Genomic DNA, 26,318 nt, shown 5'->3' with positions numbered 1-26,318 from the left:
AGTTTTTAAAATCTAGATTAATAAATTATAATCACATGGCTATTCCACCTAAATTCTAGATAAATACTCAATTTAGAGAGGAAGAAACTGAATTTAGTCACATTGTTGTTAAGTAGCACAGTTGGGACCTGAATTCAGTTCTGACCCTGGAACCCATTCTCTTAATCACCGTTTCTTATTCTGTGAAACTTCTTTCCATTTTAAGATTCCAGGAAGAATTATTCTCAGGATTTTGTTCTGAATTGTTTCCTTCTATCGTCTTATGCTTGTGCTCAGACATCAGTTGTGTCGGACTCTTTGTCACCCTATGGACTATAGCCAGGCTCCTCGGTCCATGGGGTTTTCCCAGCAAGAATACTGGAGGGGGTTGCCATTTCCTCCTCCAAGGAGTCTTCCTGACCCAGGGATCAGACCCACGTCTCCCGTATCTCCTGAATTGGCAGGTGGATTCTTTGCCGCTGAGCCACCAGGGAAATCCCTATTTTCTTATATGGATATCTATTATAGTGAAGTGAATTTGGAAGAGGATTTGAATATGACTTATAGTCAATATCAGTGACATCTTCTGCACATCCAAATAATATATTGACTGGCCATTTCTTCTCAGACAGGAGATAATTAATTTTCTTTTTCTTTTTTTTTTAATTTTTTTAAAAATTTTATTTTATTTTTAAACTTTACAATATTGTATTGGTTCTGCCATATATCGAAATGAATCCGCCACAGGCATACACGTGTTCCCCATCCTGAACCCTCCTCCCTCCTCCCTCCCCATACCATCCCTCTGGGTCGTCCCAGTGCACCAGTCCCAAGCATCCAGTATCGTGCCTCGAACCTGGACTGGCGACTCGTTTCATATATGATATTATACATATTTCAATGCCATTCTCCCAAATCATCTCACCCTCTCTCTCTCCCACAGAGTCCAAAAGACTGTTCTATACATCAGTGTCTCTTTTGCTGTCTCGTATACAGGGTTATTGTTACTATCTTTCTAAATTCCATATATATGCGTTAGTATACTGTATTGGTGTTTTTCTTTCTGGCTTACTTCACTCTGAATAATAGGCTCCAGTTTCATCCACCTCATTAGAACTGATTCAAATGTATTCTTTTTAATGGCTGAGTAATACTCCATTGTGTATATGTACCACAGCTTTCTTATCCATTCATCTGCTGATGGACATCTAGGTTGCTTCCATGTCCTGGCTATTATAAACAGTGCTGCAATGAACATTGGGGTGCACGTGTCTCTTTCCCTTCTGGTTTCCTCAGTGTGTATGCCCAGCAGTGGGATTGCTGGATCATAAGGCAGTTCTATTTCCAGTTTTTTAAGGAATCTCCACACTGTTCTCCATAGTGGCTGTACTAGTTTGCATTCCCACCAACAGTGTAAGAGGGTTCCCTTTTCTCCATATCCTCTCCAGCATTTATTACTTGTAGACTTTTGGATCGCAGCCATTCTGACTGGCATGAAATGGTACCTCATAGTGGTTTTGATTTGCATTTCTCTGATAATGAGTGATGTGGAGCATCTTTTCATGTGTTTGTTAGCCACCTGTATGTCTTCTTTGGAGAAATGTCTATTTAGTTCTTTGGCCCATTTTTTGATTGGGTCATTTATTTTTCTGGAATTGAGCTGTAGGAGTTGCTTGTATATTTTTGAGATTAGTTGTTTATCAGTTGCTTCATTTGCTATTATTCTCTCCCATTCTGAAGGCTGTCTTTTCACCTTGCTTATAGTTTCCTTTGTTGTGCAGAAGCTTTTAAGTTTAATTAGGTCCCATTTGTTTATTTTTGCTTTTATTTCCAGTATTCTGGGAGGTGGGTCATAGAGGATCCTGCTGTGATATATGTCGGAGAGTGTTTTGCCTGTGTTCTCCTCTAGGAATTTTATAGTTTCTGGTCTTACATTTAGATCTTTAATCCATTTTGAGTTTATTTCTGTGTATGGTGTTAGAAAGTGGTCTAGTTTCATTCTTTTACAAGTGGTTGACCAGTTTTCCCAGCACCACTTGTTAAAGAGATTGTCTTTAATCCATTGTATATTCTTGCCTCCTTTGTCAAAGATAAGGTGTCCATATGTGCGTGGATTTATCTCTGGGCTTTCTATTTTGTTCCATTGATCTATATTTCTGTCTTTGTGCCAGTACCATACTGTCTTGATGACTGTGGCTTTGTAGTAGAGCCTGAAGTCAGGCAGGTTGATTCCTCCAGTTCCATTTTTCTTTCTCAAGATAGCTTTGGCTATTCGAGGTTTTTTGTATTTCTATACAAATTGTGAAATTATTTGTTCTAGCTCTGTGAAGAATACTGTTGGTAGCTTGATAGGGATTGCATTGAATCTATAGATTGCTTTGGGTAGTATACTCATTTTCACTATATTGATTCTTCCAATCCATGAACATGGTATATTTCTCCATCTGTTAGTGTCCTCTTTCATTTCTTTCACCAGTGTTTTATAGTTTTCTATATATAGGTCTTTAGTTTCTTTAGGTAGATATACTCCTAAGTATTTAATTCTTTTCATTGCAATGGTGAATGGAATTGTTTCCGTAATTTCTCTTTCTGTTTTCTCATTATTAGTGTATAGGAATGCAAGGGATTTCTGTGTGTTGATTTTATATCCTGCAACTTTACTATAATCATTGATTAGTTCTAGTAATTTTCTGGTGGAGTCTTTAGGGTTTTCTATGTAGAGGATCATGTCATCTGCAAACAGTGAGAGTTTTACTTCTTCTTTTCCAATTTGGATTCCTTTTATTTCTTTTTCTGCTCTGATTGCTGTGGCCAAAACTTCCAAAACTATGTTGAATAGTAAAGGTGAAAGTGGGCACCCTTGTCTTGTTCCTGACTTTCCTAATGCTTTCAGTTTTTCACCATTGAGGATAATGTTTGCTGTGGGTTTGTCATATATAGCTTTTATTATGTTGAGGTATGTTCCTTCTATTCCTGCTTTCTGGAGAGTTTTTATCATAAATGGATGTTGAATTTTGTCAAAGGTTTTCTCTGCATCTATTGAGATAATCATATGGTTTTTATTTTTCAATTTGTTAATGTGATGTATTACATTGATTTGTGGATATTGAAGAATCCTTGCATCCCTGGGATAAAGCCCACTTGGTCATGGTGTATGATCTTTTTAATGTGTTGTTGGATTCTGATTGTTAGAATTTTGTTAAGGATTTCTGCATCTATGTTCATCAGTGATATTGGCCTGTAGTTTTCTTTTTTTGTGGCATCTTTGTCAGGTTTTGGCATTAGGGTGATGGTGGCCTCATAGAATGTGTTTGGAAGTTTACCTTCCTCTGCAATTTTCTGGAAGAGTTTGAGTAGGATAGGTGTTAGCTCTTCTCTAAATTTTTGGTAGAATTCAGCTGTGAAGCCGTCTGGTCCTGGGCTTTTGTTTGCTGGAAGATTTTTGATTACAGTTTCAATTTCCGTGCTTGTGATGGGTCTGTTAAGATTTTCTATTTCTTCCTGGTTCAGTTTTGGAAAGTTGTACTTTTCTAAGAATTTGTCCATTTCTTCCACGTTGTCCATTTTATTGGCATATACTTGCTGATAGTAGTTTCTTATGATCCTTTGTATTTCTGTGTTGTCTGTTGTGATCTCTCCATTTTCATTTCTACTTTTATTGATTTGATTTTTCTCCCTTTGTTTCTTGATGAGTCTGGCTAATGGTTTGTCAATTTTATTTATCCTTTCAAAGAACCAGCTTTTGGCTTTGTTGATTTTTGCTATGGTCTCTTTTGTTTCTTTTGCATTTATTTCTGCTCTAAGTTTTAAGGTTTCTTTCTTTCTACTAACCCTGGGGTTCTTCATTTCTTCCTTTTCTAGTTGCTTTAGGTGTAGAGTTAGGTTATTTATTTGACTTTTTTCTTGTTTCTTGAGGTATGCCTGTATTGCTATGAACTTTCCCCTTAGGACTGCTTTTACAGTGTCCCACAGGTTTGGGTTGTTGTGTTTTCATTTTCATTCGTTTCTATGCAAATTTTGATTTCTTTTTTGATTTCTTCTGTGATATGTTGGTTATTCAGCAGCATGCTGTTCAGCCTCCATATTTTGGAATTTTTAATAGTTTTTCTCCTGTTATTGAGATCTAATCTTACTGCATTGTGGTCAGAAAAGATGCTTGGAATGATTTCAATTTTTTTGAATTTACCAAGGCTAGATTTATGGCCCAGGATGTGATCTATCCTGGAGAAGGTTCCATGTGCGCTTGAGAAAAAGGTGAAATTCATTGTTTTGGGATGAAATGTCCTATAGATATCAATTAGGTCTAACTGGTCTATTGTATCGTTTAAAGTTTGTGTTTCCTTGTAATTTTATGTTTAGTTGATCTATCCATAGGTGTGAGTGGGGTATTAAAGTCTCCCACTATTATTGTGTTATTGTTAATTTCTCCTTTGATACTTGTTAGCATTTGCCTTACATATTGCGGTGCTCCCATGTTGGGTGCATAATTGGTATATCTTCTTCTTGATTGATCCTTTGATCATTATGTAGTGACCGTCTTTGTCTCTTTTCACAGCCTTTGTTTTAAAGTCTATTTTGTCTGATATGAGTATTGCTACTCCTGCTTTCTTTTGGTCCCTATTTGCATGGAAAATCTTTTTCCAGCCCTTCACTTTCAGTCTGTATGTGTCCCCTGTTTTGAGGTGGGTATCTTGTAGACAGCATATGTAGGGGTCTTGTTTTTGTATCCATTCAGCCAGTCTTTGTCTTTTGGTTGGGGCATTCAACCCATTTATGTTTAAGGTAATTATTGATAAGTATGATCCCATTGCCATTTACTTTATTGTTTTGGGTTTGAATTTATACACCGTTTTTGTGTTTCCTGTCTAGAGAATATCCTTTAGTATTTGTTGGAGAACTGGTTTGGTGGTGCTGAATTCTCTTAGCTTTTGCTTGTCTGTAAAGCTTTTGATTTCTCCTTCATACTTGAATGAGATCCTTGCTAGGTACAATAATCTGGGCTGTAGGTTATTTTCTTTCATCGCTTTAAGTATGTCTTGCCATTCCCTCCTGGCTTGGAGAGTTTCTATTGAAAGATCAGCTGTTATCCTTATGGGAATTCCCTTGTGTGTTATTTGTTGTTTTTCCCTTGCTGCTTTTAATATTTGTTCTTTGTGTTTGATCTTTGTTAATTTGATTAATATGTGTCTTGGGGTGTTTCGCCTTGGGTTTATCCTGTTTGGGACTCTGGGTTTCTTGGACTTGGGTGATTATTTCCTTCCCCATTTTAGGGAAGTTTTCAACTATTATCTCTTCAAGTATTTTCTCATGGTCTTTCTTTTTGTCTTCTTCTTCTGGGACCCCTATGATTCGAATGTTGTAGCGTTTAATATTGTCCTGGAGGTCTCTGAGATTGTCCTCATTTCTTTTAATTCATTTTTCTTTTTTCCTCTCTGATTCATTTATTTCTACCATTCTATCTTCTCATTCACTAATCCTATCTTCTGCCTCTGTTATTCTACTATTTGTTGCCTCCAGAGTGTTTTTGATTTCATTTATTGCATTATTCATTATATATTGACTCTTTTTTATTTCTTGTAGGTCCTTGTTAAACCTTTCTTGCATCTTCTCAATCCTTGTCTCCAGGCTATTAATCTGTGATTCCATTTTGATTTCAAGATTTTGGATCAATTTCACTATCATTATTTGGAATTCTTTATCAGGTAGATTCCCTATCTCTTCCTCTTTTGTTTGGTTTGGTGGGCATTTATCCTGTTCCTTTACCTGCTGGGTATTCCTCTGTGTCTTCATCTTGTTTAAATTGCCGAGTTTGGGGTGTCCTTTCTGTATTCTTGCAGTTTGTGCAGTTCTCTTTATTGTGGCGTTTCCTCACTGTGTGTGGGTTTGTACAGGTGGGTTGTCAAGGTTTCTTGGTTAGGGAAGCTTGTGTCGGTGTTCTGGTGGGTGGAGCTGTATTTCTTCTCTCTGGAGTGCAATGAAGTGTCCAGTAATGAGTTATGAGATGTCTGTGGTTTTGGGGTGACTTTGGGCAGCCTGTATCTTGAAGCTCAAGGCTGTGTTCCTTTGTTGCTGGAGAATTTGCTTGGTATGTCTTGCCCTGGAACTTGTTGGCCCTTGTTTGGTGCTTGGTTTCAGTGTAGGTATGGAGGTGCTTGATGAGCTTCTGTCAATTAAAGTTCCCTGGAGTCAGGAGTTCCCTGGAGTTAAGGTTTGGACTTAAGCCTCCTGCTTCCAGTTATCGGTTTTATTTTTACAGTAGTTTCAAAACTTCTCCTTCTATACAGCACCATTGATAAAACATCTCCTTTCAAAGACATGGGTTGCTTTTCTGGGTGCCTGATGTCCTCTGCCGGCATTCAGAAGTTGTTTTGTGGAATTTACTCGGCGTTTAAATGTTCTTTTGATGAATATGTGGGGGAGAAAGTGTTCTCCCTGTCCTACTCGTCCACCATCTTAGCTCCTCCCCCCAATTTTAAAGAATATTTTATTTTTAGTAAAACAAAATAGGTATATTTTGTTAAAATCAAATGGTACTACAGACTTACAGTAATAAAGTCCTCAGAGGAATCGACTTTTAATATTTTTTGTGTTTGTTTCTATATTTACCTCATTTAAATGGAATTTTTATACAGTTTTTATGAAATTTTATACTTTTTTTGTTGGAATATAATTGCTGTACATCTTTTTGTTAGTTTCTGCTATACAATACAGTGAATCAGCTATATGTATACATATATCTTCTCCCTCTTTGACCTCCCTCCCACCCTCATCTCAACCATCTAGGTCATCACAGACCACTGAACTGAGCTTCCTGTATTCTATGGTGGGTTTCTGCTGCTGCTGCTAGGTCGCTTCAGTTGTGTCCAACTCTGGGCGACCCCACAGATGGCAGCCCACCAGGCTTCCCCATTCCTGGGATTCTCCAGGCAAGAACACTGCAGTGGGTTGCCATTTCCTTCTCCAATGTGTGAGAGTAAAAAGTGAAAGTGAAGTCGCTTAGTCATGTCTGACTCTTAGCGACCCCATGGATTGCAGCCTACCAGGCTCCTCCGTCCATGGGAGTTTCCAGGCAAGAGTACTGGAATGGGGTGCCATTGGCTTCTCTGTAGTGGGTTCCTACTGCCTACTTATTTTACACATGATAGTGTGTGTATGTCAATCCTGATCACCCAATTCATCCTATTATTCCCATCCCCCCTGCATCCACATGTCTTTTCTCTACATGTGTGTCTCTATCCCTGCCCTGGAAATAGGTTCGTATGTAGCATTTTGGAGAAGGAAATGGCAACCCACTCCAGTGTTCTTGCCTGGAGAATCCCAGGGACAGGGGAGCCTGGTGGGCTGCCATCTCTGGGGTCACACAGAGTCGGACATGACTGAAGTGACTTAGCAGTACCATTTTTCTGGATTCCAAATATGTGTGTTAATATATGACATTTGTTTTCCTCTTCCTGACATACTTCACTTTGTGTGACGGACTCTTATGTCTATCCACGTCTCTACATAGCTAAAGCTGAAGTAACTAAAGTGAAAGTCACTCAGTCATGTCTGACTCTTTGCAACCCCATGGACTATATAGTCCATGGAATTCTCCAGGCCAGAATACTGGAGTGGGTAGCCGTTCCCTTCTCCAGGGGATCTTCCCAACCCAGGGATCAAACCCAGGTCTCCCTCAATACAGGCTGATTCTTTACCAGCTGAGCCACCAGGGAAGCCCAAGAATACTGGAGTGGGTAGCCTGTCCCTTCAGCGGATCTTCCTGACCCAAGAATCAAACCAGGGTCTCCTGCAATAGTTGATTTACAATGTAATGTTAGTTCCAGTATAAAGCATTCAGTATTTTTGCAGTTTATATGCCATTATAGGTTATTATAAGATATTGTGTATATTCCCTGTGCTATACAGTAAATACTTCTTGCTGATCTATTTTATGTATAGTAGTATCTATTAATCCTATATTCCTAATTTATTCCCTACTCACTGTGGTAACCGTAAGTTTGTTTTTTGTGTCTGTGAATCTCCTTCTGTTTTGTATATACATTCATTTGTAGATTCTACATGTGAAGGCTATCATTTAGTATCTCTGACTTTACCAAGCATAATATTCTCTAGGTCCATCCACATTACTGCTAATAGCAAGATTTCATTCTTTTTTATGGCTGAGTAATATTCCATTATGAATATATACCACATTTTCTTAATCCAATTACCTGTTTTTAGACACTAAGGTTGCTTCTATGTCTTGGCTGTGTTAATAGAGCTGCTGTGAATATTAGGGTACTTATATCTTTTCAAATTAGTATTTTCAATTTTTCCAGATTTTTCGGTTCTACCCAGGAGTAGAATTGCTGGATCATAATGGTAGTTCTATTTTTAATTTTTTAAGGCACCTTCATACTGTCTTCTATAGTGGCTGCACCTGTTTATATTCCCTCTAACAGTGTTTGAGGATTCCCTTTTCTCCATATCCTCTCCAGCACTTGTTATTTATAGACTTTTGATGATGACCATTCTTACAGGTGTGAGGTGATACCTTATTGTGGTTTTGATTTGCATTTCTCTAATAGCAATATTGAACATCTTTTCATGTGTCTGTTAGCCATCTCTATGTTTTATTTGGAAACATGTCTATTCAAGTCTTCTGCCCATTTTTTGATTGGATTATTTGGGTTTTGATAGTGAGTTCTATGAGCTGTTTGTATATTTTGTGTATTAAACCCTTGTCAGTCTATGCAGCTATATTTGAATTTCAAGTTTAGACATTACCTGTTAACTTCCTACCATGGGAGATGAGGATTTGCCACCTACTCACTAACCTCTCAACACTCCTCTTTTCCTCTCCCCCTCCTTCCACACACATAGACACATATGCATACTTGTTATAGCTCCGTATATTGCCTGCAGCTAAACTATATTATATACTATTATTATACTTCCTATCTTGTGTACGTTTTTGTTTTTTCTAAAGTCAATGATTATCTACTTTTTTCTTCTGCTTTGCTTTTTATACATTTATCATTAATTCTTTTTTTATCATTAATTCTTTATCAAGTTTGCTGATGAAACTATACAGTTTCTTCTTTTTATTAGGTCATCTATCAGTTCTGGTTTTTGCCCTTGCAGACTTTTTTTTCTGGAAAGTCATCTGTCTTCTTCATTCAGTCTATGTACTTTTGCTTGCCAGGCCTGTTTCAGAGTGTCACCCGTGAAGCTTTATCACCTTGTGAATTTTCTTTGCCTCTGCCTTGTTTCCTGGATTTCATGACTTTATTTTTTTATTGGTTAAACCTTTTATTTTGCTCAAGTAGTTTCCTGAGAAAGGGTAAATGGGAGATAAATATCATTATTCTCACATGTGATTGTATGTGGTCTTATGTTTTATTTATCTCTTTAAGATTATTTTTATCTGCTTCCTGGATAGTCTTTGTTTTACCTAAGTTGAGTGTTTTTGTTTCTTTTGCCCTCTTTCAAGTTAAAGGTGCTCCTAAAATGTGGTATGATTCTAGACTGTTGTTTCATATTTAAGAATGAGGCCTGATTAGAACAGCATAGTCACACCAGTTGGCTTTTTTATTGGGGATTCTCCAAATGTAAATAACTACAGGTCTTTCCTTTGGAACTTATCCCCAAATTTCCACAATGGCATCCTTTAGTCTCCTTTTAAATATAGTCCATCTGGCTAGCAATATTCTGGGATTTGAAGTAGGGTAACTTGATTCTGAGTCGCCCAGTTGAACATGCAGACTTTTACTCAGTCTCTCTGTTTTCAGTTGTTGGTGCCTCTAGGTCTGGAGCCTCCCTGGCTTAGTTTCTTCAGCATGATCCTGCTTTCCATTCTGAAGTGAGAGAAATTCACTAGTCCTGACTGCTCAGAATAAGACAGGAGATTTAGGGATCTAAGTGTTCCTTGTATATACTGTTAATCAGCTTTCTTATTTGCAATGACACCTTCACCATAGCCTTCAGTATTGCCTTCAGTTTCTGAGATTACTACTTCTTGGTGTCTCTCTGAGCGGTTATTTGGCTTGTAGCTTTCTCTGTTCTGGGTAGTCAGTTATACTTTTCCATCTGCTCTTCGTCTTTCTGTAGTTTCATAACATGTCTCTGCTCTCGACTATTGTCTCCTCTCTCACACTCTTTTTCTTTATGGATTTAAAATCTTTGCCTTTTTTTGTTGCTTTAATGGTACTTTAGAAGAGAGCAGATATAAGTGCATATATTGAATCCATTTGTTGTAATTACATTCTTTTTTGGAGGAATTTCTGGTTGGCATAAGTTAACAGGGTAAAAGTACATTTGTACATACACTTTTGTACCCAGGGTAGAAGTATGTTTTAGAGGCACCTTGGATAAGAGAATAGCCTTCAGTTCTTCAGTTTAACAGCCAATTATTTTGAATATCCTATCTGGTCATCAGTTCAGTTCAGTTGCTCAGTTGTGTCTGACTCTTTGCAACCCCATGGATTGCAGCATGCCAGGATTCCCTGTCCATCACCAACTCCTGGAGCTTGCTCAAACTCATGTCCATCGAGTTGGTGATGCCATCAAACCATCTCATCCTCTGTTGTCCCCTTCTCCTCCTGCCTTCAATCTTTCCCAGCATCAGGATCTTTTTCAAGGAGTCAGTTCTTCGTATCAGGTAGCCAAAGTATTGGGAGTTTGAGCTTCAGCATCAGTCCTTTCAATGAATATTCAGGACTGATTTCCTTTAGGATTATTTGGTCATAACGAGTAATTATTAATATTCTATATTCTAGAGAAGATACTGAAGAAGCAGGTGTCTAAAGAGTTTATTGAGTAGTCCTTATTTTCTTCTATAATGTGATTTTTTTATGTGTTAAGTATATATTCATTTCATGATTTTAAATAGTAAAGTTATTACAAACCAAAGACATAAATTCTGTTTATATAATAATAGAAGGATATACAGAGGAAAGGACAATTGACCTAGTTTGTGGGAGCCAGGGATAAGATTGTCAGGAGAGCTTACCTGAGTGGGTGTTACAATTGAGCTTAATCTTGAAGGATGAACTTGAAAGAGTTAAACATACATGGAGAATGGGGGTGACATGAAGTTCAGATGGGGAGAAGAGAGGAATTTCCTATAGTGAGTATAATTAATGTAGGTAACCTGTTGGGACAGAGTTTCATTGATTATTCATTTTTTTTCGTAATTTCAGCTTCTGCCAGCCCTTCTGTTGTTGTTTAGTCACTTGGTCGTGTCTGACTCTTGTGGCCCCATGGATTGCAGTCCGCCAGGCTATCTATCCATGAGATTTCTCAGGCAAGAATACTGAAGTGGGTTGCCATTTCCTTCCCCAACTAGTCCTTTAGCCCCAGTCTATAAACATTATAAGAAAAAACAAGTCATCTTCTCTGTTTTTGTCAGTTCCTTTCTTTTATAGCTCAAATTCTTGAAAAAATACTGTCTTTTATTCCAATTCCCAATTATTTTCCCTCCCAAGTGCTAATAGTTTGAAATATGTTTCTCTTGAGGCTGTAAACTCTGAGGGCTTTATTGGTTTTCTTCACCAATATTCCCTAGCCCTAGCACGGTTTCTGGCATAGAGTAGGCACTCAATATTTATTTATCTGTGTTTAATTGACTCACACTCATTCACTTTTCCACTCTACTGAAGCTATTCTACCAAAAATCTTTTATGATCTTCTAGCTGTCATAGTTTCTGGTCTCTTTTGAGTCCTCAAATTTGATCATTTTCTTTCATAGAACTCTTTTCCCATTAACTTCTGAGGTGTCATTCTCTTGTTTTCCATCTGCCTCTCTGACTTATATATTCAAATTCTAATCCATATTTCAGTGAAATTCAAACTCTTTTCCTAGCTTCAAAAATACATCTTTTAACTTCCTGTATGTTGTTACCTCAAAGGGACCTCAGACTTAGCACCTCCCAAACTAAATCTTTGTCCTGGCGAGTCTGCTTATCCTCCTAAAGCACCCAGCTTGATGAAGCCTCTTTCCCTCTAGCCATCCAAACAGAATTTGGAACAAATCTTAAACTACTTTTTTCCCCTTTACTACCCCTTCAGTTGCGAAGATCCATCAGTTCTTCTTACTTAGCATTTTTGATACTCTTTTTTTATCTCTATTCCTATTGCTCCTATCGTATTCCCCTTTTTCATCGAAAGTCTATTTTCAGTCTTTCATCCTTTTTTGCCTGGATTTTTTTGCTTACTTATCTCTGAGTTGTTCATTCTGCCTCCAGTCTTGAGTTGCTCCATCCTGTCATCCTCACTGCTGCCAGGGTTTTTAAAACAACAGATGTTACCCACTTAATTAAAACCCTTCAATGATTCAATATTAGGTACAGGATTGAACTTCAAAAGTGTCAGTGTGATGTACACATTCTATGCTCTCCACCCCCTGCTTGTATCTTACCCTGGCCTCTGTCTCTCAACCTTAAAACTCAGAGAGAAAAATATGTTTAACCCTTGTAGCTTGTCTTATAATAGGATGGTAGTGGTAGGGAATCACAGTAATCTTTGAGTTCAAGGAAAGGTGGACGATAGACAGACAGGGAAGGAATCAAGATCACGCTTGCCTCCCCACTGCCAGCTGTTGATCAGGCCTTCTGAGCTATAGTATGGCTGCATTTCTATACTTTGCCAGTAGGTGCCACCATAAAATGCACTCTATAGTTTCACCTGAAAAACATCTTAAATTAGGGGTTTCAGGTTACATAAATTAGTTAGTTCCCTGTTGTTCAAATGTTTAAAATTCTATGTTTCCATTTTATTACACAACTTTTCAGTGCACACCTGCATTATATTTATTGGACTAAATATTGTACATTTATAGAATGTTAAGTCTGATTCAAATTAGCCAGTCCAGAATCCTAATGTTACATTTCTCATTTCAAAATAGTTCAAAAGCATTTTTGATATATTTAATATAGCACCTTTAATCACATTTAATTTTTAAAGATATAATTTACTATGGCAAATAGTTACCAAATTCTTAAAGATGTTAGGGAAAAGGCAAGCCATTCTATATAGTAAGTGAAAGAAAGTGAAGTCACTTTGTCCAACTCTTTGCGACCCCATGGACTGTAGCCTACCAGGTTCCTCCGTCCATGGGATTTTCCAGGTAAGACTACTGGAGTAGGTTGCCATTTCCTTCTCCATTCTGTATACTAAAGATAGTCAATAACTATAGTAAAATATTGCCAATTATTTGTATTATTGCTTATTATCCTCTTTCAGTCACTATGTTTTGATTCAGTTTTAAGGTTTTAGTTGTGTTTTTCCTCACTTGCTTCATTTTTCTGTTTCTGCCTCAGGGCTTTAATGCGATGCATTTATTAGTCAGGAATTTTAGTTTATTTCTTTCTCACCCACATTCTTCCAGAGTAGTAATTTCTTCTGAGTGCTTTCCTGAAGACCCCTTCTTTCTTACCTCCGCACTTAAATTAGCGCTGTACCTTCCGTATCTTATTGTATCAAATGATCAACTGTGACCTTTTAAAAAGAAATATTCATTTTGTATCTCTAGTGCTTAGCACAAATGTCCTGGCATCATTTGGGTTAAAACTTCAGGAGTTTCTTAGACACTAGAAGCAAGAATTTAAATTATGCTACTGTGTTGCTGAGCAGATATTTGAAGAGCTAGTATTAGCTCTTGTCATGAATGTATAGCAATAGAAGTCATAGCACCAGTGTTTGCAGATTTTGTTAAGGGTCAAAATGCTGAGCTTGGCAAGCATCTGAAATACAAATCTTACAAATTTTTCCTAAGTACAGTTCATCCAGGGGATTATATCATCTTTAAAATTTAGAATATTTGGTCTTATAGAAGGAATGAGAAAAGAAGGCAAAGGTGACTTTTACCTTTAATATTATTGAAAGCTTTTTCTTTTGTTCTTAGAACTGACACTATGATACTCTTTCATATTTGATTATGCTTTTGAATCTTTGCCAGAACTCTTCCATTAGAGATTAATTCCCAGAAAAAGCACACAGTGTTTAACTATGTTTTCATTTTGACTACATTTCATCCAATTATTTTCTATGGTTTTAATTGAAAATTAAGAAGAAAAGCCAGTTGTAAAATGAATGTTTGTTTACATAAAAGAATTCTTAGAGTTTGTTCAGACTTCTGATTACAGATATATAGCAGACTAGGTCCCCTGATTGACCCTTCCATTGAAAATAATATTGCTGGATAACATATTTATAAACTAATTCTTAAATGTATTGATTAGGAGGTGAATGTAATGAAAATACAGGCCAAAAACAATGGGAAGGAAGAAAGCCAGAGAGGAAAGTCAAGAAGGGAAGCCAGCTTTTATTTTGAAAGTACTTGCTGAATTTGGTGATTTGGAGGGTCTGTTTTTATAGCCACCAAAGTCTAAAGGGGCAGGGGGACAAGCCCAGGGATTGCTGAAGGTGGGATGTCTATTGGGACATACCCAGCTTATAGGGCTACTACCCTTTTAGTGTAAAATGAACTAAGAATAAGGACTTTAACTTGATATAGGGTTTCTTTGAAAACCTACTTAATGATAAAATGTTTTAGAATATTATTTAAGATTTAGAACAAGACAAGAGTTCCTACTCTCATTTCTTTTCAGCATAACATTGGATGTCCAGTTCAGTGTACTAAGGTAAGAAAAAGAAATAGGAGATATAACAAATGAGAAGAAATTAAAGTCTATTTAGTGATAATATGAATATGATTGTATGTGTAGAGAACTCCAGGAATCTAAATGCAAATTATTAAAATTAACGGTAGAGTTTAACAGTGTTGCTAGACACATATCAATATAAAAAATTTTATATCTATGCCATAACCAAATAGAAAAAAATTTTTTTTTAAACTTCAAAAATACAAAATATTGTAGAATAAATATAAATAAAACTCATACTAGTTGCTACCCGCTTGGAAGGTTCAGACTCTAGAAATTTCTTGCACTTAGGGTTTGGGTCCTGATCACATTGCTTTTTGTCCTCAGGAAAACCCTCATTCATCCTACTTACCACTCACAGCTTCCAGCTTTCCACTCCAACTTTTGTTTGTCACTTTTTAGGGATGAAATTGGGTTATACTTGGACATTTTCCCTGATTCCTACCAAGCCTAGTGGAATGTTCCCCTAGAGTAACTAGTCTGCCATAGTGTAAGTTGAAACTAAGTACTTTTCTACCACAAATAATAATATAAAAATAGTAAAACATATGTCTTTTGTCTTACAAGTAAAAACTTCAGACTGTTGCTTGTGATTGTTGTTGTTTAGTCGCTCAGTCATGTCTGACTCTTTATGACTCCATGGACTGCTGCCCGCCAGGTTTCTCTGCCCATGTGGTTTTCCAGGCAAGAATATTGGAGTGGGCTGCCATTTCTTTCTCCAAGGGGTCTTCCCATAGCTGCTGCCACATCTTCTGCATTGCAGGTGATTGTTTACCACTGAGCCACTAAGGAAGCCCTGTTGCATGTGATGCTATTCTGTGCTGTGCTTAGTTGCTCAGTCATGTCCAGCTCTTTGCGACCCCATTACCTGTAGGCCACCAGGCTTCTCTGTCCATGGGGATTCTCCAGGCAAGAATATTGGAGTGGGCTGCCATGCCCTCCTCCAGGTGATGTTCCCAACCCAGGGATCAAACCCAGGTCTCCTGCCTTCCATGTGGATTCTTTACCATCTGAGCCACCAGGGAAGCTGTTGCATGTGATAGTGGTCATTTATTCAATAGAAATATCAATTATTTCTTCTGTTTGCCAAGTTAGTGTGAAGATTAGTAAAATATGGTTCCTTTCTTAAGGAGCTAATTTTTTCATGAAAATTTTCCCAAGCTTGTCTAGTCATAAGAATCACCGGAGGTAACTGCAAAATAAATGCAACTCTTTAGTACCCTTTTCTGGAGATTGTGATTCAGTAGGGTGGGCTCGAGTTGATCAGATATCATATATAACTAAATTATTTCCTTCAGCTTTCAAATCAAGGAAGAAGTAACTTACCTTATTGAAGTAACTTGCTTTTAGGAAAACTTTTAAATTTTGTTTCTAATGGTTCTTATGCTTTTCTTAAACGTGTTACTGTTTGATTTGTAAGATCAAAGCCATATTCTCTGAAAAGTGTTGATTAACTCTGAGCATTATATTTTCAAGCTTATAAACATATTGTCATCTCAAAATGTTATTATAAAAGTCATCTTTTTTCTATTTTCAGCATTGCGGGGGGTCGGATACTCTCAGTGATAAAGATGCAGCTGATTAAAGGCCAGAACAGCAGGGATCCTTTTTATAAAGCAGTAGAGGAAGTGGCTCAAGATTTGGATTTGAGGATTAAAAATATTATCAATTCTCAACAAGGAGATGTAGCTCTTAGTACCACTGACATCAGTCCTGCACGGGTAATGAGGTTTTTATTTTATCCTTCTATACAAAACATTATCTTTTCTAGTGGCTGTAGAAATGATTTACTATTGCTACTTAAATCAGAAGACTGTTGAAAATGTAAGTTTCTCAATAGGATTATGCAGGATTATGTTCAACTTGGGGAAATCATAACATCTATGGGACAAATTATCTCTGTTTATCAAAGGAAGGCACTGGATAATCTTCAGCATCTCTTGTAGCACTAGAAATTTATAGTTCTTGAGGGATATTAAGGTGTTTTGTCATATTTTTCAATAATTATTTTTACAGAACAATTATTTCCTCGTGCTCAGATGTGAAAGAAGAGTGGTTTCTCTGGTTGTGATCCCAGGGCTAGGCACTCCATAGAAAAACCACAGAAATGGTTTTTATTCAGCAGTTTATTTTTCTTCTATAGATTTTTCTATTTCCATGATCTCTTATTTTCTACCTCTGTTGCCAGTTTACTGCTAATATTAGGAATTTTTCCTATACTTAGTAATCTTTTAATTATATGTTCCAGAAAATTTACCTCTTTCTTTTTTTTTTTTTTTTTAACATAGATAGTCAAACATTATAAGGTTTTGTAAGTATAGTTTTATAGGAGAAATTGACTACCGTGCTTTTAATTCTAAAACAGAATTTTGGAGTATGTGTTACAATAATTCATTTGTTGCAATTTAACTGTTCAGGTAACAAAATCCTCTTTTCCTTAGGTGTAATTGTGATAGCCTGTGTATGAAGGAAGGCTTTCACTTAATTTTTGTAATTCATTTGTTTATCTCCAGTCCTCATGCACTATTTTTAGCTGTTTTCTGTATCAGTGCATGCTTTTAGCTTAATTTGAAGGCAGGAGAGATTCTGGGTTGTTTTCCCATGTATTTTGTGTGTGTTAACACTTCCTATGGCTAACTTGGCTCAAATGACCACCAGGTTTTATTATGTCAGGAGCTATCACAGTGCAGATATATAAGAACATCAGTCTCTGCCATTTCCTATCACAAGAAATGAAGATGTAGACAACTTGGTTCTTAATTTCATGTTTCATCCAAATTGAAAATCTTTGAAAAATAAAATTCTATAATTCTCAATGAAATTAGTATTAAACAGTATGGACGTATTTGGTACCAATGATAAATGTATATTAAGTACCAGTTTTTGATAGGCAGTTTGTTAAAATTCTGGTGTAGCTAGCTAGAGTCAGGCTACCAATTCTTGGTAGCCTGAGTCAGCCAAGTAGAGAAAGGAGGCCAAGACCATGTTGATGAAACTTGAAGAAAATGGTACATCTATAACAGATGACCCCGAAAGGGCAACTCTTTCTCTTAAATAGCACAATGTCCAGCAACCCTCTGGTTAGGCACTATCATTATCCCTATTTTACCTATGATTTAACTGAAGCACAGTGAGGCTGAGCAACTTTCCCAGAGGTTTACAGCACACACAGCTAGTTAGTTGGTATGAACCCAGCCAGAAATACCATCAAAGTTTGTTCTTAATGTGTATCTATGTGTAGTATTATCATATATTTTCCCTATTCTTCTGTCTAGTTACTAAGTTTTTCCAGCTTTCCCCTTTTAATCTACTATTTCTTTATCTCCACTGCTACTGTTTTAGTTCACTGTTACTACCTTCTTCATTTCTGAGCTGGACTATTACAGTCTCTTAATTTGTGGTCCTGTGTCCCAGGTTGCTCAGTGGTAAAGAAACTGCCTGCCAAGCAGGAGATGTGGGTTTGATTGCTGGGTCAGGAAGATCTCCTGGAGAAGGAAATGGCAACCCACTCCAGTATTCTTGCCTGGAAAATCCCATGGACAGAGGAGCTTGGCAGGCTACAATCCCCGGGGTCTCAAAGGGTCGGATACAAACTTAGGGACTGAGCACACATGTATGCTCCATGTTTAATAACAGTCTTAGCCTGGAATATATTTTATACATTGCCATCTTTTTTCTAAAACGTAAAAAGTATCATTTTATTTCCCTTTTTTAATAAAGTAAGAGGTTTTAACTTTGTAACAGACTGACTTGTAAGCCTCATCCCACATGACTCCCTCTATGTTACCCTTCTTTGCTACCTTGTCACTGAAAATACCATATTCTTCCTTACCCCTATGTGTCTCCTTTGTGAAACCATCCCTGATACCAGGGTAAATTGGTGTGCTTCCTTTGATGTGCTCCTACTGCATAAGGTATACATTGTCTTCAAAATAGCACTTAGCACTCTGTAATGCCTTTATTGGTTACTTGTTTATTTTGTCAAAGAGACTAAGGGTCCCTTGAGGTATTGGTTTTTACCTTTCAAACATAGTTCTTGGGACTTAGGATGTACTTATGGCTGATTACTGAAAGAATGAAGGTTAACTAGTCTTTTTATTTTTGCATTTGGGTAGATCTTTACAGCCATCTGTGGTGTTGGTATTCAGATCACCAGAATCCCACTTCTGGTATAAGAGAGAAAAAATAAACAGAGAGATTAAGTCATGTGTCTGAAGTCACATTTGTTGTTGTTGTTCTGTGCTCAGTCGTGTCGGACTCTTTGAGACCCCATGGACTGCAGCACCCCAGGCTTCCCTGTCTTTTACTGTCTCCCACAGTTTGCTCAAACTTATGTCCATTGAGTCAGTGATGCCATTCAACCATCTCATCCTCTGCAGCTCCCTTCTCCTCCTGCCCTCAATCTTTCCCAGCATCAGGGTCTTTTCAAGTGAGTTGACTGTTCACATCAGGTGGTCAAAGTATTGGAGCTTTAGCTTCTACATCAGTCCTTCCAACGACTATTCAGGGTTGATTTCCTTTAGGATTGACTGCTTTGATCTCCATGCTGTCCAAGGGCCTCTCAAGAGTCTTCTTCAGGACCACAATTCGAAAAAGTCAATTCTTCAGCGCTCAGCCTTCTTTCTGGTCCAGCTCTCATATCCATACATGACTACTGGAAAAACCATAGCTTTGACTATATGGACCTTTGTCAGCAAAGTGATGTCTCTGCTTTTTAATACGCTGCCTAGGTTCATCATAGCTTTTCTTCCAAAGAGTAAGCTTCTTTTAATTTCATGGCTGCAGTCAATGCCCATGACTTTCTTTGAAGCCCGAGAAAATAAAATCGGTCGCTATTTCCATTTTTTCCCTATCTGTTTGCTATGAAGTGATGGGACCAGATGCTGTGATCTTAGTTTTCTGAATGTTGAGTTTTAAGCCAGCTTTTTTACTCTCCCCCTTCACCTTTATCAAAAGGCTCTTTAGTTCCTTTTCACTTTCTGTCATTAGGGTGGTGTCATCTGCATATCTGAGGTTATTGATACTTCTCCTGACAATCTTGAGTCCAGATTTTGATTCATCCAGTGCAGCATTTCAAATGGTGTGCTCTGCATATGTTAAATAAGCAGGGTGACAATATATATAGCCTTGACATAGTCCTTTCCCAATTTTTCAACCAGTCCATTGTTCCGTGTCCTGTTCTAACTGTCCTGTTCTTGACCTGCATAAGGTTCCTCAGGAGGCAGGTAAAGTGGTCTGGTATTCTCACCTCTTTAAGAATTTTCCACTGTTTGTTGTGATCCACACAGTCAAAGGCTTTAGCGTAGTCAGTGAAGCAGAAGTAGATGTTTTTCTGGGATTCTTTTGCTTTTTCTATGATCCAGCAGATGTTGGCGATTTGATCTCTGTTACTCTGCCTTTTCGAAATCCAGCTTGTGCATCTGAAAGTTCTCGGTTCACATATTGTGAAGCATAGCTTGAAAGATTTTGGATGTTACCTTTCTCGGTCACATAAATTGTAGTTAAACTTCTTGACGTAAAGCTTAGTGTTATTTTGTCCAAAATCTAATGTCTTCATTTGATAATATTATTTTCTGTATTTTTTGGTGCTTCTGGAAGCTCATAAGGTAGATTTTAACATGGCTCAAGGGAGAAATATTCACAAGCCTTAAAGCCACTTCTTGTGGCTGATTTTTTATAGCTTAATAGAAGAGGAGGGATAACAATAGCACATGAAATGGAAAAGAATGGTTGATTGACCCAGCTGGAGTGATTCTTACATTTATTTGAAATTATTTCTTGTTCTAGCCAAAATCTCATACCATAAACCATGGCACTGCATACTGTGGCAGAGATACTGTGAAAGCTTTACTAGTTCTTTTGGATGAAGAAGCAGCCAGTGCTCCTACCAAAAACAAAGCAGAGCTTTTGTATGACGATGAAAACACAATTCATCCTAATGGAACTTCTGTTCTTACACTTTTTCGGTAAGTAATGTGGAAGTTATATGTATGTGAATGTTAGGTCTATAAAGGAAATTTTTGAAAAAGCCCCTCATTGGTTATAAAAGAATTATATGTTATGGTAGGAAACTTGGGAACTACAGAAAAAGTGTGAAGAGAAAAAACAAAAGTTAGTTAAAGGGAGATTTAGCATTTGAATGTGAGGAAGTCATATATAAAATGCTATTTTGTGAGATTATGACCAGTAATTTTTGTTTCTTCATTCTTGTTTTTTGTTTTGGAAATATTTGTTTGCTAAGATATTTGTGTCAAAAACATTGCTGAATGCTTCACTTGTATCAACCTTCACAAGAATCTCTTTTAGTAGTATCCCCACTTTATAAGTAAAGAATTAGACTTGAGAAAGATAGTAAGCAATTTGTCCAAGTTAGCAAGTGGCAGAGGTGTCCTTCTCCAGAACCTGAGGTCTCTGCTCCAAGGATTGTGCTATTTTGCCTGAGAATAGGAGAGTTGCTATACTCCAGACTTGCACTGGAATTGACAGTTACTTGTTCTTCCTCACATTAGGAAGAAAATACTAAATTACCTTTGGTATTCTGTACAAGACATTATGATACTCTCCAGTTTTAACAATTTAGTCAAAACACTGAGTAAGTTGGTGATATTTTAATTAATGAATATTCATTTATAGAAACATTTAAAATTTTAGAACAACCATTTAAAATTGTATTTAGTACATTGTAAAGGATTTTTACAAAATTGACCTGTTTGATCTTTTCTATTTTCTGCTTGAACTACCTTTTAGAAATCTGACTTTCATCCAAAATTGTTCAGATCCATCCATGATTGTTTTATGCTCTTTCTCCTGTGCTTCACTGTCTTTTCTCTTGAAAGACTAACTTCATGATTCTCTATCATTCAGTGTTGTCTTCTAATTCCTTTACAATAAAAGCTTATTTTATCAGTGATTTACTTATACCATGGGTTGGAATCCCAGAGAACAGTATAAAGAAGATGAACCTTATTTTTTTTTCTCCTCCTGTTAATTTATTTCTGTTTAACAAAGTTTGCTTTTAGGTAGAAATATTAATGGTTTAAGTTTTCTCTTAGATTGAATTATGTAATTTTCTAAGAAAAAGTTATTTTGTGTTTATAGGATTTTCTAAACAAAATTAATCCCCATATCCATTTTAAAGAGATACTTTTCTGTACTCAATCATGTATCCAAACACATGTTTATAGTTACCTTAGCATTTTCAGTTGTCATTGTGCAGACAAGTACCAGTCCATGGCGGGGGTGTGTGTGTGTGTTAGTCGCTCAGGTGTGTCCGACTCTTTACGCATGGACTGTAGCCCACCAGGCTCCTCTGTCCATGAAATTCTCCAGGCCAGAATACTGAAGTGGGTTGCTATTTCCTTCTCCAGAGGATCTTCCCCACCCAGGGAACAAACCCAGGTCTCATGCATTGCAGGCAGATTCTTTGCTGTCTGAGCCACTAGGAAATAATGGTCTGCATTGAAATGTTAAAATTAAGGACAGAGTATATGAATGTAAGTCAATGTAGTGTTATAAACTAGTCTTTCTTATAATAGACTATCCTTTATTCTTATATAATGGTCTTTTGACTCTAAGGGGTTATGACTCTGGCTCTATTAAGCTAAAAATGGATTTATTGAGGAATCCAGGTTTGACTGGCTCCAAAGTGCCAGCGTCTACTTCTCTATTGTGTCTTCCCTGACCCTCCTATTTCTAAACTATGTTCTTCTCTTTTGAATTTCCCTGCTATGGCATCTGTCCTTTTTTACTTTGAATTTTAGTTATGTGTATATCTTATTTCGCTTAGATCAAGATTCCTGAATTCAGAGTCAGTGAATGAGTGAACTTTCTGTTCTTCACAACATCTTATACAGTGCCTTACATATAGTAGAAGCTCAAGTGTTTAGTTACTGAACTAATTAATTAAGCAAATTATTAGTATTTAGAACTCTCAGAATAGGAATATGAACACTTTTATATAGTATTGTAAACCACTAGGTTCAGAATAAACTTTTATTCTCTAACTGTAGGGTTGAGGAGAGGTGAAAACAAATTTAAAAGCTACTTTGGTTTGTAAATGTTTACTTTTTTTGGACGTAGATCTCCCACACAAGTGGATAATTCACCAATGAAACCCTTAAGAGAACGCATCCGTAAGTCAATGGAAGAGAAAAAAATCAAGGTACAATTTAATGTACTATAATGAAAATGATAAAAATTTGTTTTGCTTTTAGAAGAAATAAATATATAAAGCTGAGCTGCATATTATAAATATACATTATACATGGAACTATGGGGATTAAATGGAAAATAAATTATGACAGTTGATATACAGAAACTTTCCTTTTAATACAATCTTGGCTAATCTGTATCTGACGTATTCAATACCCTGGACCTAAAAGAAGGAAAGGAATAAGCACCTGCTGTGGTAAGTGGTCAATAAATATCTGTTCAGTGAATGAAGGGGAAAATAAAGAGAACATGGTTTTCTCATTTACGTTTCTGATATCTTAAACTGAGTCTTGAGAGTCTGTGTAGTTTCAATTTTGTTCCTGTCTGAAGACATAATGGCAGAATGTAATTGATTGTAGATTGAGACAAGGAGAACATTTCACATTGTTCATTCACTAAAGCTATTCTTTATATTTTCATTTAGCATCCCTGTTCACATATGAAACATTGTGCCTATATGTAATTAATAACATGTTTTTAGGCATTTAAATTTTTCTTAATCTTTTTCTCAAAAAGAAGCTTATTTTTAACTCATTTATTCATTTAATATATATATATTTATTGAGTATCTGCTATATGCCAGACACTGTTTTATGATTGGGAATTCATTCATTTAACAAAATTTTCATGTAAAATTTACAGTTATCCTTAAATTATCAAATAATTATTCATCTCTTAATAAAACCTGAGAACTCTAATTTGTTCTTTATATTCACATTTGGCAAGTTAGTCCCAGTTAGTAAAACTTATAGTTATCTGTTTCATCTACATACTGCAAATCTATTTAGTTTATTTAGATTAATAAGCCTGATCTTTCTATTGATTATTAGTAGCTATTAGTAATTAACATCTATGGAATACATCATTGAGTTTTGCATAATTTTTCTGTGGAAAAACTTTCCAATTCTTTGTTAACCCAAGTACTTATAGCCAAGGCATAAGATTTTTGAAAAAACAATCTATCCTTTGGGCTTGATTAGAAACAGAAATGTAACAAATTCTTTAATTTTTCCCTTCTATGGGTAATGACAAACTTTAATATTTTCATTTAAAGATCATTTGCACTGGGACGACCCAGAGGGATGGAATGGGGAGGGAGGAGGGAGGAGGGTTCAGGATGGGGAACACATGTATACCTGTGGCGGATTCATTTTGATATTTGGCAAAACTAATACAGTTATGTAAAGTTTAAAAATAAAATTAAATTAAAAAGAAAAAAATAAAATAAAATAAACTGAACTGATAAAAAAAAAAATCATTCGGATATTTTGTTCAACTAAGTAAATCAAAATGAGATGATCTATCTGAAGAAAGAGAAGGTCTTTTTAGAAATTGATGAGTCAACTAATTGCTATAAAATTTATTAACCAATTTGTAAAGTTTGAAAAGTAGAAAACAGCTTATCTGATCCAGTCTTATTTATAAATGAGGAAATCAAAATCCTTGAGAAAGCACCTTATCCACGATATAACTACCAGGACATATCTTATGCCATTGTGTGAAGCTATGGATAAGTACTAATAAGACTGTAATTACATTGCTTTTGTTACTTAATAGTGGAGTGGGCTTAGTCTACATAGCTCTGAAACTAAATGGCAATAGAGAAAGGAAGGAATTGGTGTTTATGGTTATATTTTATAGTACAGTACTCTTTATGAAAGCAAAGTGTGAAAATAATTGGCTTAGCCAGGTATATAGCTGAACCATGACCAGGTTGAATATTTGCTGGAGTAACAAAAAAATGCTGCTAATATTTACTACTAAGTAACTATGGAAAAGTAGTTTAACAACTTTTATTACTTTATTATCCTGTTACTTTTTCTCTTTTGGTATTTAGTTCTTTTCTTTTAGTCATGGAAAGAAGATATGATCTGTACTTGAAATACTGTCTTGGAAAGACAACAGTAGATAATATTAGAGAACTTAGAATTTTGATGTAGATCATACTTGATTGTGAAATATCCATGTCATTAGTATTTGGGGCAAATTAACTTTTCTTGGATTTTCATTTCCTTGTTTATAAATAGAAGTAGGCACTCCTGATCACAAAATCCTATGAAACCACTTTGGAAAGTGTTCATTAACTCATTTTAAGTGCTCAAGTTTTATTTCCTACTGTACCTTATTTGGAAAATTGTCTATGATGGTCAAATAAATTCCCCTGTGAAGGAAATTAGAAGGTTCTTCCTGAACCTTCATGGTTTTGGTAGGAACCATTAGAAAATGCTTTATCCCCATTCTTACTGCCAGTTTCCAAGTGGTTTATACAAGTACCTTCGTACTTTTTTATTACAATATTTTTTAGAGAGATATTTACCTTCTTAGATTCTTGTAAATTAATTAGTTTTGTTCCTTCCAGCTTGATTTAGCAGTATTTTGCTTATCAGATGCAACTCAAAAGTTGTCTATACATCTCTTTTTCTTATTCTGAGTCTAGTATTTTCCTTCATATTATATGTATGTCAGAATACTTACAAGCGTTAACTAAATAGCTTAAGTCAGCAGATCAGAAAAACACTGGATCCTTAAAGCTTGGCATAGTTGGGACAGTAAAAACTAGCATAGGTAGTGTGAAAAAATAGGCTGGATCTAACTCTAGTACCTTTATAAGCAGCCAGGCAATAGAATGCTCATGGCATTAGAAAATTAGACATCTGTGTTTAACCTTTAGGATACTTGCAAACTGAGTATATCCAAATTAAAATGGTGGATTGAGTTCAAATCATAGAATTTCCCTCCCCAGTACTTAAAATGAGTACAGAATAGCAAAACCTAGTAAAAATATTCACCAAAAGCAAACAACAGAAAATAATGTAATTGGATACTGTAAACTTCAAAAATGATGGCTAAGCAAGGAAACTGATTTCAGAGGGAAAAGGGGCACAACATGATTCAGCAGCTCAGTCTAGCTCCAGTGTCCATATAGTGTGCTAGTGAGTTGACAAAGTCCTGAGAATTATTACTGAAATATTTCCAAAACTGAGAAGCCAGCTAAGTATGTGGTGTGTGTGTTTTTTTTTTTTTCCTTTTTAGAGGAATAATAGAAGTGGCAACTGCATAGTAATGTGGAAAATGAACTCTAGAGTTCACACATTGACTCTTTGGAGGCTCTAGTGCTGCATACTGAATTGTGGCAATTATCCAAATGATCACCTTCCATTTGAATGAAATACAGACTCTAAGTAGAGGGACTTTTTCTAATACATATGATACATAATGAATTCTTAGAAGAAAGTGCAGAACTAACCCAGACATTTTTTCAGATGATCTGTCTCCTCTGTTGAGCATTACTTCTACCTCTGTCATTCTTCAGGCTACAGAAAAATGGGGGATAACAGAAAATATGCAGCCTTCAAGATGTTATTGAAGAGAAAGTAAAATGCTCTCAAGGAGGGAACAGAATCAAGAAATCACTCAGACTTGGAGGCTTCTGTTTCTAACTAGGATGTAGTAGATCATCGCAAAATACCGTTTCTATTACAGTAA

The 26,318-nt window shown here is 36.3% G+C and overlaps 1 protein-coding gene across 3 annotated transcripts in view; it reads left to right on the top strand.

Moving 5' to 3' along the window:
- Positions 1-26,318, top strand: part of LOC102391658 (PARP1 binding protein) — a 67,865-nt gene that overhangs the window by 28,097 nt on the left and 13,450 nt on the right. For all 3 annotated transcript variants that reach the window (XM_006058806.4, XM_006058805.4, XM_044941429.2), the window contains 3 exons: positions 16,159-16,342; positions 20,409-20,587; positions 22,701-22,782. In XM_006058806.4, coding sequence (XP_006058868.1) covers positions 16,159-16,342; positions 20,409-20,587; positions 22,701-22,782 — 445 coding nt within the window. The remainder of the gene's footprint in view (positions 1-16,158; positions 16,343-20,408; positions 20,588-22,700; positions 22,783-26,318) is intronic.

The sequence above is a fragment of the Bubalus bubalis genome, chromosome 4 (assembly GCF_019923935.1).
Source record: "Bubalus bubalis isolate 160015118507 breed Murrah chromosome 4, NDDB_SH_1, whole genome shotgun sequence".
NCBI classification, from domain to species: domain Eukaryota; kingdom Metazoa; phylum Chordata; class Mammalia; order Artiodactyla; family Bovidae; genus Bubalus; species Bubalus bubalis.
This window is presented reverse-complemented; position numbering and strand designations above follow the sequence as displayed.